The sequence below is a fragment of the Melopsittacus undulatus genome, chromosome 8 (assembly GCF_012275295.1).
Source record: "Melopsittacus undulatus isolate bMelUnd1 chromosome 8, bMelUnd1.mat.Z, whole genome shotgun sequence".
NCBI lineage: Eukaryota > Metazoa > Chordata > Aves > Psittaciformes > Psittaculidae > Melopsittacus > Melopsittacus undulatus.
In genome coordinates, this window is record NC_047534.1 from 21,357,559 (window position 1) to 21,374,634 (window position 17,076).

The following is a 17,076-nucleotide window of genomic DNA, read 5'->3' on the forward strand; positions in this document are numbered from 1 at the left end:
CCCTGGCAGAAGAAGGTCCCTCTCCAGCACTGTTCCACAACAATTGTACCATCCTGCTGTGAAAAGCTCTACTAAAGTTACATAAATTGCATCTGGGATACTGACAATCAGGAAATGTCAGAGACCATAAAGCTCAGTGCAGCTTTGGGAATGCTCCAAGTTATACCAGAAACAGAGCTGATGGTTTGGTATGTTTTGGGAGTTTTTATCTCTTTCTTCCATAAAAACAGCTTTAGACCATCTTTCTTGCTCTTTTTGTCAAATCCCAGCATCAACAGAAATACTCTTAACTTGCCAATGTGCAATGATGTGACAAAAGAAGAGGATCTACATGAACTTGACCATGATATTTTTTAAGCTTACATCAAAACCTCTAAACACAATATTAGAGTTACATTTTAATAAAACAGGTTAGGCCAGAACTGGTAAGGATACCCTCAGTTTCATCTGGATATTGAGAAATCATCACACAAATAACGGGACTGCAGAAAATAACTTCTCTATATTACTTATGAGTTAATCTTGTCTTGCCCCTCTAGCCATCAAAATTATTTTCTTACTGATTTAATTATCATAAGTTTTTTCCCAACCCAGAAACCAACTGAGAACAATTATACTCAACAGAATGCTTTTTTGGTTGTGTTGTTCTTAGGAGACAAGGGATTTCTGAATGTACCATTTAAACTTATCACTAGAAAGAGAGGTGTAAAATACATACACCTACTGTAATTTTGTTGGTATTAGTAGATGCCATCATTCTGATCCTTTATTTAGGATATTCTCATTCCATTTTCTTTTGTGATATTTTACAAAAAAAAAAACAAAACAGACCACAACATACGTTTCTGTCAAGCACTGGCAAGGTCAGGAAACGTACAAATTCCTAGAAGTTTACCAACAGTACTTATTTTCATTTTTAATATTTAGGAGACTCTTATTAAAAATAAATTAAATTACCTCTGAAAGCATATACAACACTTTAGCCATTAGATGCCCAAAAACTTTTACACTAGAAGGGTATTTGACAACTACATTCTTCAAAATAATTTTCAAATAGGAAAGTGTGCCCAGTCTCACCAAAGAACAAGCTCCATCTACACTAGAATCTAATAGAATCTAATTTTGTCATCAGCCACCATTGACAGAGGTCAGTACTATTAACAACTTGCGCGAAGTTATTTCTTTCTGTACGTCTAACTAAGAAGCTAACACAGATGGTGCTGGTTTTGTTGTTGCTTTGTTGGATTTGTTTGTTGTTAAGTAAGTTGTTCACATAGCTGGAGCAAAACAACAAGACATATTTGATGCTGGATAAATAATAATAACATTAATGTGAAATTTATCAGTGTTGTCATAATGCAATAATTACATCCTTGCACAAGATGAGTGCTTTTTCTGTAATAGATTAGTCAGATGAATAAATAAATAAAATATTCAGTGCACACATATACATCCAGAATATCCCTCTACAGTTTTTTATTTTTCAGCATTGCACCCATACTGTAAGAAAATGTAATGGAGAGAAATCCCACAGCAAGAGTAAAGTACTCCAAATTTGTCCTACAAATTTGCTCTAGCTTCAAAATCCTTTTGGTTGTCCTTTATATCATACTCAGGTCTACCATCACACACACCCATGGGAGCCCACTTACTTCAGGGCTGATTTGACCATCATGTATAATACAACAAAAAGCTCTAAGGGAAAACACAATTATATATGCCGCTATCTTGTATTTGTCCTCAGAAAATCTCTCTGTTCTTTGCTTGAATTGCCACAAGACATAAATATTTAATCTAAAATCTTCAGGATAAAACCTCATACTGACAAAACTATTTCTGACATGTACACTACACCTATTACTTGTGGGAGAAGATGAGAAACCAAAAAAACAGAAGCAAAAAAGATGAAAGGAGGAGTTTGTCTAGGACTCTTGGGCAAATTTTGTGTTGCTTAAAGCACACTGCTCTTTGTGGGTTGCATCTTCAGGTAATTTGCTAGCCACCATTATTTGTGGCAAGTACCATCTTCTTTAATTTTAAAACTAGGCATTATAGAGAAAAGGCAGAAAAGATTGGATAGGACTGGGTGTTTGGGGAATAGATTTATTTTGTTATTCTGAGTATGGGTTTTGTAGAGTAGATGGAAACAACCTAGCAAGGTGGGAATATCATTTTTATCAAGCTAGTGGGCCCAAAGTCATACAACCTGATAGCTGTATTCATTGAGCTAACTTGCGATAAGAGCTGATGCTTTGCATTTGTGTATTAACTAATAAATCCAAAAATCAAAACGAAAAAAATGAAAACAACAAATAAAACTTATCAAGCATTTTTATATTTCTGTTTTAAAGGCCTGTGCAACCCTTATAACTCTCACCCACTTGTCAAAGACTTGATTTCTCTGGCTGTTCAAGAGAAGCAAGAAAAGGGGCAATCACTGCCCCCATCATTGCCCCCATTTTCAGTTTCGAGTCTGCCTTACCTACTTTACATGGGAAAAAATTAACTACACCGGCAAAAGCTCCATTTCAAGCCCTCCAATATGCACTATACTTCACCAGTGCTCAAGCTCCTTGCTGTCACTATCTGACCTCTGCTGATCTTGCTATTATTGCACAGCAAGTGTGGACAGCTGTGACATGGTAAAAAACATATTTGCCCTTTTACATTTCTTTTAATCTTTATATCCTACACATATTTCTCTCCCTCGTCAAGCCACCTGCCCCCACTCCAGGTTGGGGGGATAAAAAACAAGAAGACAAACCCACAAACAAGATTTTTTTCTATATTGTATTTTTAAAAAAGAAAAATAAGTAAAAGTTAAACATCAACATAATTGTCCAGTCAATGAACCTTAAAACAAATTCCCCAAAACTTTAGAAAAATTGTTCTAAATCTTTAATATCTGTAGGAGATTCAGGAAGGAAGGAAGAAAATTTGTAGATATAACCCAAAAATATCAGAGCTGTCATTCTCCAGCTATTGCTTTGGAAGAGGTGTCAACTAGCAATGTACTGAATTATTTGCTTGTACAGATAAAAATAGGTCAGAGAAACATCCTAACGAGGTCCACCCACTTGTGAAATACTGATCACTGCGTATTCAGTAGCAGGAATCCAAACTGAAGTGTTTGATGTCTTCCAATCAAGAAAAATCTTCATCTCATTTCAGTTGACAGGAGCTTGAAGGTTAATGTGCCACAATGAACAGAATAAATGCCCACTGAAACTAAGATAATTTCACTTGATATACAAATGCTTAATAGCACTTTTAAAAGAGACCTTAAAAATATTAATATATCTGCCTAGAGTAGTATTATTTGGATGCAGTACCTTTAGTACTTGAAGTTAAATCTGTCACTACATATCCACTGGAGCTGGATCTGAAACCATCAGAAGAGACACCACAGCTGAGACACACGTTTCAGCTTTCAAGAATTAATATCTGTAATATCTGAATCTCTTCTACCTGGGCTTTTCTGCTGAGACTGCAGCCTACCAAACATTCAGACAGCTCATGCCAAGATGTACTGCCTGTTTACACTGGAAAACATCAGTGCAGAGAAATGAAAGAAAAGAAAGGACCAATCAAGATAAGAGGGCACTGATCTGTTCCACTTTTCTCATTCTGAAGGGACAGTACATAGGAAGAAGGCACACTCAAATTGTATTTCAGAAATAGCTGAAAGACCACACTGTTCATGCAACTTACAGTTATAAAAGAATTATCAAATTAACCCATTAAGTTAATCTACATCATTAGACAGGTTTTCATCAAGCTTCTCCTCTTTGTTCTACATCTTCCACAACACGTTTGTAGCTGAGAACAATGTCAGGTACAGTTTTTAGTTCATACAATTGTTCTGGTTGCAAAAAATTGTTGCAGTAAGGATTTTTAGTCAATATTATTGCAAAACATTGACAGGTAGATTTTTAGAGAATGCAATGCAGGGAGCCTGTAGAGGAGGGTTTTACTCTTCCTGCTTCAGTCCTAGAAATGCCAAATTGAATATAACCTTCTTGCGTCTGATTAGCTGCCACACCAGCAGCAATAGCAGCAGTTTTGCTACAACAGATCAAAAAACAAGCTGGCCCCAGTAACCTACAAATAAATAAAAATAGCAGTACCAGAGCTGTGCTCTTCATTCTACATTTGGGAATACTGAGCAGCTACTTGGACAATGCAAAAATGAAACACTCACATGTACTGCCCCTGTGAATTATGTGAATAAGAAGTTGCCTTTAAAGTACATTCTGCCAGGATCATTGACAGGAAGCACAGAGCTTCCAATACTTCTATTGTTTCATGGACATTAATATTAACAAACCACAGGTTAGCCTCAGACAACTTGAGTAACCTGATCTCTTTTATTGTGCTCTAATCAACGTGAGTGCAGAAGGCCAAAGCCTAGTCATTTACAGACAACACCTATGCATGGGGCTGAGGAAGATTTTGAATGATTTCAGTACAAAGTTACAGCAGAAATCACCTTTGGCTTACTAGTGGATTTTCAATGTATATTGACAGAAACCGTGCACAGGGCATGCATGCATTGAAGCTGAATGGAACAACTCTAAGCAGATCAGCCCAGCAAACAGACCACAGTAATCCTTGAAGTTTAAAGACAACAAAAAACTGAATCCATTGTGATTTTACCCAGATTATTGTGCAAAGGGAACACAATATTGAATGTTTGACTAGATTAGGAGAAGGTAAAGTCTGGGTGACACAGCTGGTTTTTAATAAGCATTGATGTAAAAGAGATTCATAAGCATGAAAACTGACATGAGGATCACTTATGAATTAGGTGTCTAAAGGCTCAGAGGAGTAAGGATCCGGAAGCTCAATGGGATGATAAAGAAGATTCAGCAGCTAAAACAGCACAGACCTGGGACAGTGAAATATACAGTAATCACTGTTACTGGAGCACAGCAGAACAAAAGGACCAAGAAAATAAATGGAGAAGGAGTTGCTAAGCACACTATATGAAAATAAAAAAAAAAAAAAAAAAACAAACCTTAGGTTTAAGGAAATAACAATGTTGAAAGATACTAAAAAACAGCATTAGGAATAGAATCAAAAAATGTCCAAGATATGCATAGGGAGGCAAGACAAAGCCTAGTCCTCTGTCTTTGCTGAGAATTGTGGATATAATTGCATATACATTATATACAATTAGCTCCCCAAATCTGTCTGGGATAATGAACCTCCTTGGAGGTGACTGATTCCTTCTCAAGGAGGTTGGTTTGAAGCTTTTTCTGCAAAACATCATTCAGCAGCAGAGAGAGGAAAACAACCCAACAGTATCAAGAATCCTTTTGCTTCTGTAGCGTTCTTGAAATCTTGTTGATCTGGATAAAGGTCACCATTTCATGGAGGAAGTGATTACAATGATTACAACTACACATAAAGGACTAGGGATTAAGGAAACACTATGCAGTCTGTATCTCCCTCAATCATCAGGACAAGGGCACACAAATAGCACAGTTAAAGGAGCACTGTGAGCAGCAGTAAGTAGAAATGAAAGGATTAAGAAAATGAATTACCCTTCATATTAATATTAGCAGCTTTCAGAAGCAGGCATAGTCTAGGATCTAGAATCCAGAGCCACCAAATTTTATGTGGAACAAAAGTGAAGTTAATTAGATTAAGTTCATTAGAAACTCCGAGAAGGAAATGTCTGAATGTGGATAACTAAGCTATACTGTGCATGATTACAGACACAGGAGGAAAGAAAGCAACATATCAGAGTTGAAGAGACAAGCAGGACAGCTCCTCCAGTATTGTGCATGGGAAATATGCGAATCGGTTGTGATTTTGTGATTGACACACCAGCAGTGCAATCTGAACTCTTTCAGTAGCTGGTTTAGATTTCAAAACTGAAGCAACAAAGAAAACAAATCTCCTGATCTTCAGGACAAAACTGCAAGATACCAATCTGATATTGGTTTTCATAGCAGGGAGTTATTTGCTACCACCAAGCAATTACACAGAGAGACAGAATACACTCATGCTTTGAAAATTAAAGCATGCAATGATGTTGAAGGTGTTTTGAAAATATAGATGTGCCCTGCAATCTTATGCTGCCATTGATTGTGAGATGACATTCCATTCAGAACTGATCAACCTTCCACTGAAATCAATTAACAACTTCAGTTTCATTTAATCAGAAGGCAAACACAGCCTGAATTTCATCTGATGCATGAGTAGCAACAGGAAAACTGAAAAATTATAAGGATAGCACTTAAAAATTTATTTTTACTGAACTCAGTGGCTTACTGATAGCACACATTTCTGAGTATCTGTGAAATTTGCTTCCTGTTAATGAGTTTACCTTTATTTAGTTGCCTGAACAAATTTAGTACTTTGTGCGTAGAACTATGTGCAGCAAAAATGCAGACAAATACTATAAAAGTGGGAAGAATGAAGAACTACTTGAATTTCTTCACTGAATTGAAAACAATGTTTTGTCCACAATTTATATAGAGCAATTAGATAAATGGCTGTTTATTAGTATGTTATCTAAATTAACTTTGATGAACAAGACAATTCCTTTATGAAACATCATGAAATGGTGGCATCTCAGTATATGGCATCACCTCTGTGGTATGGAACATTTTTCTATTTTATAGACAAGTTTCATGTCTCATTGTGTATCTACTTCAAAAAACTACTGCAACACAATTGCATCATGAGAGATTACACCTTTTTCCTGTGTACCAAGCAAGTGTATATTAAATTTTCAGAGATATGTATGGCAAGTAACATTAGGATGGGTAATCTGTAGAATTTAAATGGGGTGTTGGTACATATTCAATTTATCACCGGGCTAGATACAATACGCAGTAAGCCAGCATCAAGCTCATTACCTCCCTAACAGAGATGATTCCTTCTCTAGACACAGGCTCTTGGCATCTGCAGTTTATATCCATTCTGCAGCAAATGAAAACCCAGAAACCACTGAAGGAACCAAGCTTTTCTGGTGCATTGCAAGACTTCAAACTACATTCTGCTGAAGCAGTGGACAGACTGAGCAACAGATCTATTTATTCAGGAAAGCAGTGCAGAAAGCATTCAGGCAGCAAAGATACTTAATGCATGTCTAATGAAGGAGAAAAGACAGAAAAAGTGGGACCTAATTACTGCAAGAAAAAACAACACCCAATTATTGGTTGAATTTAATATTTTAGTCCTTTCACAAACCCCTTCAAAACACTGTCAAACCAGGTAAGTAGAAAGACAGTAAGAATCAATTCATCAGTTTACATGAAGATTGATTAGTATTTATAGGTGCTCCTTTCCTTTCATAATTTCTAAAGAATTGCAGTAAGCCACGTAGCAACTGCTTTAAGGAAACAAATCAGAACTGACTTAGTGGTGCTCCATATGAAAGAAAAAAAAAAGAATTAAGATAAATACAGTGTTCAGGTTCTGAACACTCTTAAAGAGTCTCAGTTAATATATTTAAATCCACATGAGAATTTAAAAACTATTCACTATGAGTAAGGATGGCAGGATCCAATGCTTTGTTAATTCAGCCATTTGCCTTTCATACTGAAATACAATTGTGCTTGAAGTTTTACCTGTAAAACGTAGTCTGTAGAGCTGTGCTGGATTCTTACGGCATGCAGACAGTTCAGCAAACACTGAACTTGGCATACTAGAAAAATTTTGCTAACATAGGAAATTTCACACAAATCAGCACACCCAATATACCTTCTTTAATTTAACTGCAGGCTTATTGTACACACTCATAGAGACACAGAGCCCTGAAATACCTGAACAGATTGGATTACAAAGGAGCAAATGACAAGGAATACATGCCATCTTTATGACTGATTTAAATTAGCCTTTGTAGCATCCAAGAATTGCCAGAGTTTCACTATTGAGACCATAAACTGCTAATTTTATCTCTCTTGTCTAGGTCTATAAACATTTTGAGTAATAGAGGATCTTGCCAAGATATCCTAAAAACACATTTTACTCAAGCCTCCTAGTCACAGGGCACATAGTGTATAAAATCATTGGTCACTAAAATTAAAAATTAGTCACATCATGTTACTTGGCTCTTTCATTATTTCATTTCATCATTACTGGACCCATTCTGCCCTTCACTTTTGTTGATGTGAAATGAGAATACTGTTAAACTGCAGTAAACAGAATTATGTTTGTATTACAGCGGGCCCACTGGTGCCCCGAGTTTAACATAGAGGCAAAAATCTCTTAATCTATAAACTGTAGAAATAGTATGATATTTTGATTCATAGATAATATTTTTAAAATGTAGCATAACTACATTAAAATAACACGTTCACTTCCTGACATAATTCCCTTCCTTTACATGAATTACCATGCACTGAGAAAGCTTAGTTTCAACTCATGTAGCTAAAAACCCTACTGATTTAAAATATTCAGTAAAGCAAAAACATTTGAGATTTCATGAATAGCGATTCTGCTTTATATTTTGAGAGGAAATTGAATTATGACTATGATGATTATTTTTATTTCTTTCCTCTCTTTGTTTCCCCTCAAAAATTGACAATGTCATTGAAGTTGAATTAAACATCTGTTTGTAAAATAAGCAGGAGTGCTCCTGACAGCTGCTGCTGCATGGCAAACACTCTACAGCTGCTGGGCTCTTAAATTAACAATGATTTTCATTTACAAACAGCAAACAACAAGAAAATTATGGGGTCTGTTTATTTATTATTTTTTAATCATCCCACTACTTGAAATTTATGAACATACAGACTCTACACTAAAGACTTGGCCAGAAAGAAATCAGAGTTTACTGATTTATTTTTCCACTTACTGGGAGCAAAATTCAGACAACATCAGGTTTCAGTGCAAGATATTTCAGATATATTCCTTCCTTACATATCTTAAATATTTTTGCATTTCCACTCTTGTATATGTAGATAGATGCAATAACTCTTTGAGGATTTATCCTCCTTCAACACAAATTTTGTCAATAAGAAAATACTACCGAATAAATATTTTCTTGTTTTTTTTGCATATATCTAAGATTTCTAAATACACAGACCCCAAATCTCATATTTGGTCTTTTTTTAAAAAAATGTTTACACATTAATTACATCAGAATTAGACGGCAGGATTTTTTTGTACAGCAATATTCATGTGTTCAAAACAAATGAATTTGCTTTTTCATGTGTTTAGAACTCAGGTACAACTCACTGAAGAGTTTCAAGTTCAGTGTAGCTATACACATACATCAGTATTTTCATTAATAACATGAATAGAGATCAAGTGCCTGACTGCAGACAGTATCAAGCTGTAATTATGTAACATTAAACACAAAGTCCTAGTTTTAGATTAGAGCAATTATTTGTACAAAGACAGAAATGGAAAAGCAAATGAGAGAAGCATTTGATATCAGGATGAAGGATGTCTAGTAAATGTTCTTTTATGAAAAGCAGCAAATACTGCTGGAAGCACTTTCTCTAGGACCACATGGAGTCATGGAAGGCATCTGTAGGATTACAATGCCCAGTTCTGGGCACCAATATACAAGGATATGGATCATATGGGGACAGTTCAGACAAGGCTGATGAGAACAATCAGATTTCTAGAAGGGGAGCTTGAAAAGAGGGTTACAGTACTTGAGAATAAGGGGCATCAGAAGAATAATTTTAGCAAAACAGTAGCAGTAACAGGTAAGTATTGGCACCACTTTCTTATGGGGACTGCCAAGACTCCACCTCTAAGAAGAAAGGAAGTGGACAGGGGCAACTCATTCATGTCATGCTGTTGTCAGACAGTAAAAGACCTGGGTATTTCACCAAATCCCTTCTAACATCATTTATCATGGCTTCCCTTCAACCTTTGGATCAGGAAGTAGATCTACATAATATAGGCATAGTAGCCCTACACCTGACATACTACTTCATGTGATTTCTTTTCCAGGTGCACAATTTAAACACATAGTAGGTATTCTTAAGAGTGGTGACAATCTAGAAGAACCAAGAAACTCAGCATGGATAATTTCTAAGAAATAAAAATGAAAGTTTGAAATATCCTATACATCTCTCTAAGTACCAGATATGAATACAGTTGACTTCTGATCAGCTCTGAGTCTATGTTGAATGTGAACTTGAATAATCAATCTCAATTGCACATTCTCCAGAAAGTCTGGAGAAAATTCAACAATGATCAAAATGGGAACTGATATCAGTGTCTTATCATGAAGCATGTTGTACCATTCTAATGCTGGCATTCCTACCCCACTGCTCATCACAAGACTAATTTTTTTTTGTTTCTGTTAAAAACTTGTTTTACAATAAAACAAGTATTTGTGCAAAACAGTAACCATATGGACCAACAAGAGTACTCGCCCAATAATTCCAAATACATCAAAATGTACCATGACACTGATTTTTCTAAATATGAAATTATTGTAGGCATTTTGAATGTAGTGTGCAGCACTTAAAAATAGCCTTCCACAATAAAGCCTTAACTATATTTCCCCTACCGCTAAGAGAAAAGACCATCATCCTCTCCTTACTACTTTTTTTCCACATTGTGTTTCTATTGCTTTGTGCTCCTGAAAGAGTAAAGCCTTCTTCCAGTAGCAAACCCATTAAGTTTCTTTGCAACACTACGCCCTTGCAAACAAAACAGCATATGAATGAATCTAGCTAGATTTTATAGGATCACTATATTAATTGAGCTGTAACAAAGTTTATTTATAACACAAAAAAATTACAAGAAAATCCATTTACAATGTTCCAAATTCATGTGCTTCCATTGTAAAGTTACACAAACAATATTCTATCTGTGAGAAACCAGAAGTGAAACGGATTTTTGTTTTAAATGTAGATGTGTTTAGTCAGTAGATCCAAGGGACTGCTACTGTGTATATTAAAATGCAAATATGCATTTCTACAACCTAATATTAGAGCTGCTATAAATATAGAAGGTGTATAGGAATGCAGGTTATTCTTCTTTCATAATACAAGTAAACTCTCTGTGGGTGTTTAGTCTAAAAAATGAAATACAGAGCAGTTAGTTACACGGCAATATTTACATTTTTGTCCTTTTTTTGTAAAAAAAATAAGAAAATAGCTGGATGAAGAAAATATTTAAATTATTTTTTAGGAATTAGAATAGTATAATGCTAACTGTCATAGTTTAACACAATCTTTTCTGTCTTGCAGTGTTTTATAGAGTTACTGGCCTCTTTGCATTTGAGAAAACAGAGGCATTGAAAAATAAGTTGAGCTGTAATAACCCAGTGTGAAAAATAGGAATGGACCCAAATCTGCTCATTGCCAATCTATGCCCCTAGACATTTAAAGCTGTGTACATTTCTGTTACATCAGTTTCTAAAAGTGAAGAGCAGGGGGAAAATGACAGCACGTCAAAAGAATTGCACATGGAAACTGAACATTTTCTGTATATCAAAGGTTGCACTTGTTCTAAGGACTGTTAGGATGTATAGAAATATCTTATATTGCTAACTTAATTGTGTAGAAATACAGAAAGTACCTATGTAAAATATTTAAGCTATGCAGAAAGAATTATTAAGCTATGCTGTTATTATCTCTATGAAAAATTAAGTTCAGAAGCAGTTTACTGCTGCTGTCAAGAAGAGGTTAACTGGAAGATACAGATTTGTATTTCTTTAAAGATTAGCACAGGAATTTTGATCATTTGCATGCAGAAGACATTAATTCTACTGGGAAAATAAATACAGCTATTATATAATATGAGAACTGTTACCTTCTATTTTTTCCATTAGCTGTATATAATTGTTACTAAAAGCTCTTGCTAGGCAAGGCAGGGAGTTTATTCTCTGTGTCTCTTTGGCCATCATATTTAGTCATAATGGAAAGCTTTCAGTAAATGCTTTATAACTGTGCTCAACTGCTCCAGTATTAGCACTCTAATAAACAGGCAGGTAAAATTGTTGACATGTATCTGGACAGTTGCACAGGAAGACTGAAAGGATAATTGGAAAAGGCAAATAACAGGCTCAATATCCAATTCAAACAAGCAGGTTTTTTTGTTGTTTGCTTTTATATTTTGAATATTCGTAGAATCATAGAATAGTTAGTGTTGGTACACTGAAGGTGTTCTCATAGTTATGGTAGCTTTGCTACAATAGCACAACTACCTAAAAGATTTTGCCAATACATACCTGATCTACTAAATACATCATAGTTTTTATATTAAAATTCCTCTACTCTCTGACTACATACAAGCCAACCCCAATATAATTAAAATCATGGGGATCATTACATATGCAGAAAAACAATATTTTACAATTTTCCTCAAAAAAATACAAAACATTTCCCTGGAGATGGCTCAGAAAATATTTCTAGAGACCTACAGTAGAGACATTAAGACAAATGCAATGATTTCTGCAAGTAGCAATGGTAATAAACACTGTTTATAGATACCAGATTTCAATTTGTTGGCTGTTTAATTATACGTATAGCAGAAAGAAGGAACTTGTCTGCATGAACTTTTGTTACATTTACCATACAAGTCACATCCACTGCCTGAGAACTCAATTATTCCAGGAGCCAGTCAGAGTACTGTGGTTTCTTTTCTAAATGGTAAATTGAGTACAACTTATCTGCATGTGGTCATCATTCCCTACATTAACAATTAATCTCAGACTCAGCAAAAATCACCAAGTGCTAAAGGAGAAAAAGATAATTACAATCTAGTGATACTTGACTCCATGAGATCTGCACCAGCTGACAGAATCAATTTGGATATTAACAAGATTCTCCCTACCATAAAATTTTAATATGTGACAACTAAGACAATTTACATTTCCTTCACTCTTGTATTACATTATGGAATTCTAGTATATATTTTATATACGTGTGTGTGTATATATATATATATATGTGTATGTATGCGTGTATATATAATCCTAATATTTCCAGAAAACTATTTGTTCTGTGTTTTCCATCAGTTACCGGGGTCAGACCTCTACCTGCTTGCTCAGAGACACCTTATCTGGAGGAATCCAACTAATCAGTCCAATCTAGGAATATGGGGCTAGACGTGGCCTAAAAGAGGTGATTCTCCATCACTGCTGAGAAGCTTTTAATGACTGTTTATAGATGTTAGAAAGCAAATGCTTTCTGAAGTCCCCAGAAATCTAGCAAATAGGCTTTAGAACAGAAATTTTCATCAGAAAATGAAGGCGATGACCTGATCCTCCCATATTATTACACGGCACCTTAGCATCCAATCAATCACAAGAAACAAGTGAAAGCAAGTAAGGATAAGAAGATGCATGCATGTTCAGAATGCAACAAGTAGACTGCGCACAGTGTGACAGTTCAGAATGGTCCAGATACATATATATAACCACAGAAGCAAGAAAAATGTTGTAAGCACTTTCCTGCTCATGCTGATAACTTTGGGTAACTTCTGAAGCTAGGACAATTCCTGAGGCAATCAAGTGAATCCTTATTGCTACATAAGACCCAAGAGCATTCTGTTGATTTGTCTTATTGACTTTGTTCCACATAGGAAAACTTCCCATTCAAGTACCTAGTGCTGTGATGAGTTTCACTACACTGACACCTGATGATGCACTACATTTTCATTAGGTCATTCTAAAAATCATGGTGTTTGAAATTGTCTTGCAGTGTCTGTAGCCATCCCCAAATTGTTATGCTGTTTCTCCAGTTCAACCATCTGCAGTAATAATTTCAAGAGCCAGTATGCCGGAGTTGGTGCACCTTCCTATAACTGTATTTAGCTGCACAGTGTTCCTAGCATACATCAGGCAAGTGAAAAGAGAGCTTAAAGCCGGAATGTCTCCTAAGCAGTGTATGAAATCTAAGCAGTCTTGTGTCTTCAGTGAGACTCAAGCACAGCCTTTGGAAAAACAGAGCCTTGGCTACTGTTTGCATCCTGGAAGTACATTCAGCACAGTGGCAGTTTAGTAAAGAGCTTGGAAGATTTGAACCATTAGGCTACTTCACTGTCATCACATAGTAGGAATGAGGAGAATGGATGAATTGTTCCTGACTAAGCAATTTTGAATTAACATTCAATGTTGCACTATTTCCCTCTTCCTCCTCTCAATTCTAAGCTTTTGCACAGCAAGTGATGTTTTGGAAAGCAAACTAGTGAACATATTCTCCTAAACATTGAAGTTTTCAGTTTCCCAGGAAGCTAGCATTATACACACATGCTAGTGTCAAAAGATTTAGCATCCCTTACTGAACCCTAGAACTGCAGATTACCATTTCTGTGTTACATTATGCTTGTCACAACCAAACTGATCACTAAGTGTAGAAAGCATTGAGAAGAAGCCAAACGGGTGCAATTGTTTCTGTCACAGGTAACAGACTTCACAGACCATGACAAAAAAAAAGAAATTAATTTTTTTTTCCCAACCCATGGTATTAGTCCAGGAAAAACTTCCTGGAAGCCTCTATACTTAATTGTCCCATTATAAACCTAACCCCTCCCCAGTATTTAGCACTAAAACCACAATAAGTTTTATGGATCACAATGTTTTACTTGTGACTACGTTTAACTTTTCTATATATTGAAGTCAATTGTGCAAAGGAAAAAGTTTATCCTTCCAATTCAGAACAGGCTCCAATACGCTGTCATTCTGTTTTGGAAATTCTAAAAAAAAAATTATCAGACAGTCTCCAAGGACTGAAACAGATATGTATTGATAATAAAAGCTACATACACTCCATCACACACTGAAAATAGAAAAATACAGATGACTTTTGTTTCCTCGAGTTTTCAGGATTTTATCATTATGAGTTTGGACTTAAATAGTTAAAATAATAGCTGCTTTTAGACCTTCATTTTTATCATATTATTAAAACCTTCACAAATGACAGAATAATTTTGATAATTGCCTCCAACATGTCTATGCCTTTCCATGGAAGCTGACCATAAGGAAAGGTTACAGAGTTTTAACTGTAAATTCTAATCTGGATGTGGTCAAGCTTTACATACAAAAGAAAAAATGCAAATGTTAATGCCAAAACCACAGTGATTGCTATGTATGATGCCACAGAGGACTGCACCACAACACAAACAAAACGCCACGTTATGATGTTAGTATCTGGCATCAGCAACTTGTACTATTGGTGACTGTTTCGTTCTTTCTGACTGCCCTCAGGAACTGGGCATTCACCCTTGGAGCTCAATAAAACCACTGGGAGTAAACTTGCATTTTTCACATAACTAGCAAAGAGAGAAGCAAGTGAAGCACAAGGTAAGGGGAGAGCAAGTCATGGACCAATTTTGCTGGTGGCAATTTTGCAGCCTGCTTAGAAATCAGCTGCAATTTTAATAATACACTTTTCTGAATTGCACTGAACTATCTCCAGTGTAATCTTTACGCTAGCATCTCCTTAAAAAGCTGGAAATTTTTATGTCTCTGAAGGTGTCCCCAGTACTGGTAAGACTCTCTGAAATCCTTTGGTCTCCTGCAGGGCACATCTTGGCAGTTGTAAAGGCTAATCTGACACAGATTCAAAGGAAGCAAAGAAATCCCAATTGTCCACGCATATTTGACCAACCTGTCCTATTAAATATGACAATCAAAATCTTAAGAGATAAGGCAATGTTTCTCTGGCTGTTTCCTCTGACATTTTTTCATAGTAAGAAGTGCTTTAAGGTGTCTACAGACAAATGAGCAGCTCTAAAGCAAAATGCACGTACATAATGTTACTTTCATCTGTTGCTTAAAAAGCATGGATGCACATGCTTTAAAATAGCCTATAGAAATAATAGAAAAACATCAGATCACCAGCTCAAAAATCAAAGCATTCACCTTGAAACAAGTAGGTCAGTTTTTACTGATAAAGGTCAATTTAGAAAATCCCAACTCTACAGAAAGTCCCTGTTAATCATCTGAATTAAGATCACGTGTTTTACCCAAATCTCAAATGAAGTAATGCAAATTTGATCTTTAAGATTCAGAATTTTCAGATTTTCACATGAAATAAATGACTGAGAGCCTACTCAGTGCAATTAGGGTTACCAATTCAATAGTTATTGAAGGCATGGAGTAACTTTGATTACTTGGGCTTTAAGTTGCCAATATTTCACTGTACAAGTAGTACTATCCTTGACAAAATGTGTCAAAGAAGAAAAAAACATGTAAGAACACCAGCAGTTCCTAATCTAATAAATATTATATTCATTATTAGCTAAATTTTACTTTAATGGTTAGTTTAATATGCCTTAAAATACTCACTTCAAAATTACGCAGCCTGTACCGGCAGGAGGAGCCGTCCAAAACACTTGAATGCGTGTCCTCCTCCTAGGTGTGCTCTCAGTAACAGCAACAGGACAATTACTCATGAACTGTGTTTCTTCTTCATCTATGATCTAAGGAAACAGAAGAATATGAAAAGATAAGGATGTAGATAACCAATGTGCTTTGTAAGTTCATGTTTTCCCTTCAATGGGGTTATTTATAATTCTCTGCTTAGCTCAGCACTACTTTGGTAAATTTATTTATAACATGCAGATCATTCAGTGAAATGAAAATGAAAAACCCACAAAACTAAGAAGAATAATTCAGTTCCATGTGAACAGAAGTTAGTCCTTTCTGAGAGAGGTTACAGATAACTTTTTTCTGTAGATCCTGATTACTGGAGCTTCCCGTAAATGTTAATGAACTAATAATAATTAAAATGCATATTTTTTAAATTTTTTTTATTTTTTTTTTTTTATATCATGGCAACTGGTTAGGACAGATTGAACATGCTTTTAACATGTTACAGCTGTCTATGGGTGGACATCCATGTAAATATTTGTTTAAACAGTATTATTCTTAACATACCAAAAGAATCTTCAGGTCAAAAGAGGTAATGTGAATCATAACAATCTATAATTCAGAGACCATTATTTAGTTCTATCTATAGAGGTCTTTGCTTTTTTTTTGGTTGATTGATGTTTAACAGAAAGGTTTAAGCGGCATAAGTCAACACAAAACCAGAGAGGCAGATTTGGAAGTGGTGGTGTTCTAAGGATTTTACTCAAAGGTGTCTGTGACAAAATAGCTTTCTCACTATGTATGCTCTTCAGGGGTTGTAATTTAAACCTTCT

The 17,076-nt window shown here is 35.5% G+C and overlaps 1 protein-coding gene across 2 annotated transcripts in view; it reads right to left on the bottom strand.

Annotated features, from left to right (window-relative positions):
* Window positions 1–17,076, bottom strand: part of SPON1 (spondin 1) — a 198,945-nt gene that overhangs the window by 141,215 nt on the left and 40,654 nt on the right. For both annotated transcript variants that reach the window (XM_034065554.1, XM_005150611.4), the window contains exon 3: window positions 16,220–16,353. In XM_034065554.1, the coding sequence (XP_033921445.1) occupies window positions 16,220–16,353 (134 nt within the window). The remainder of the gene's footprint in view (window positions 1–16,219; window positions 16,354–17,076) is intronic.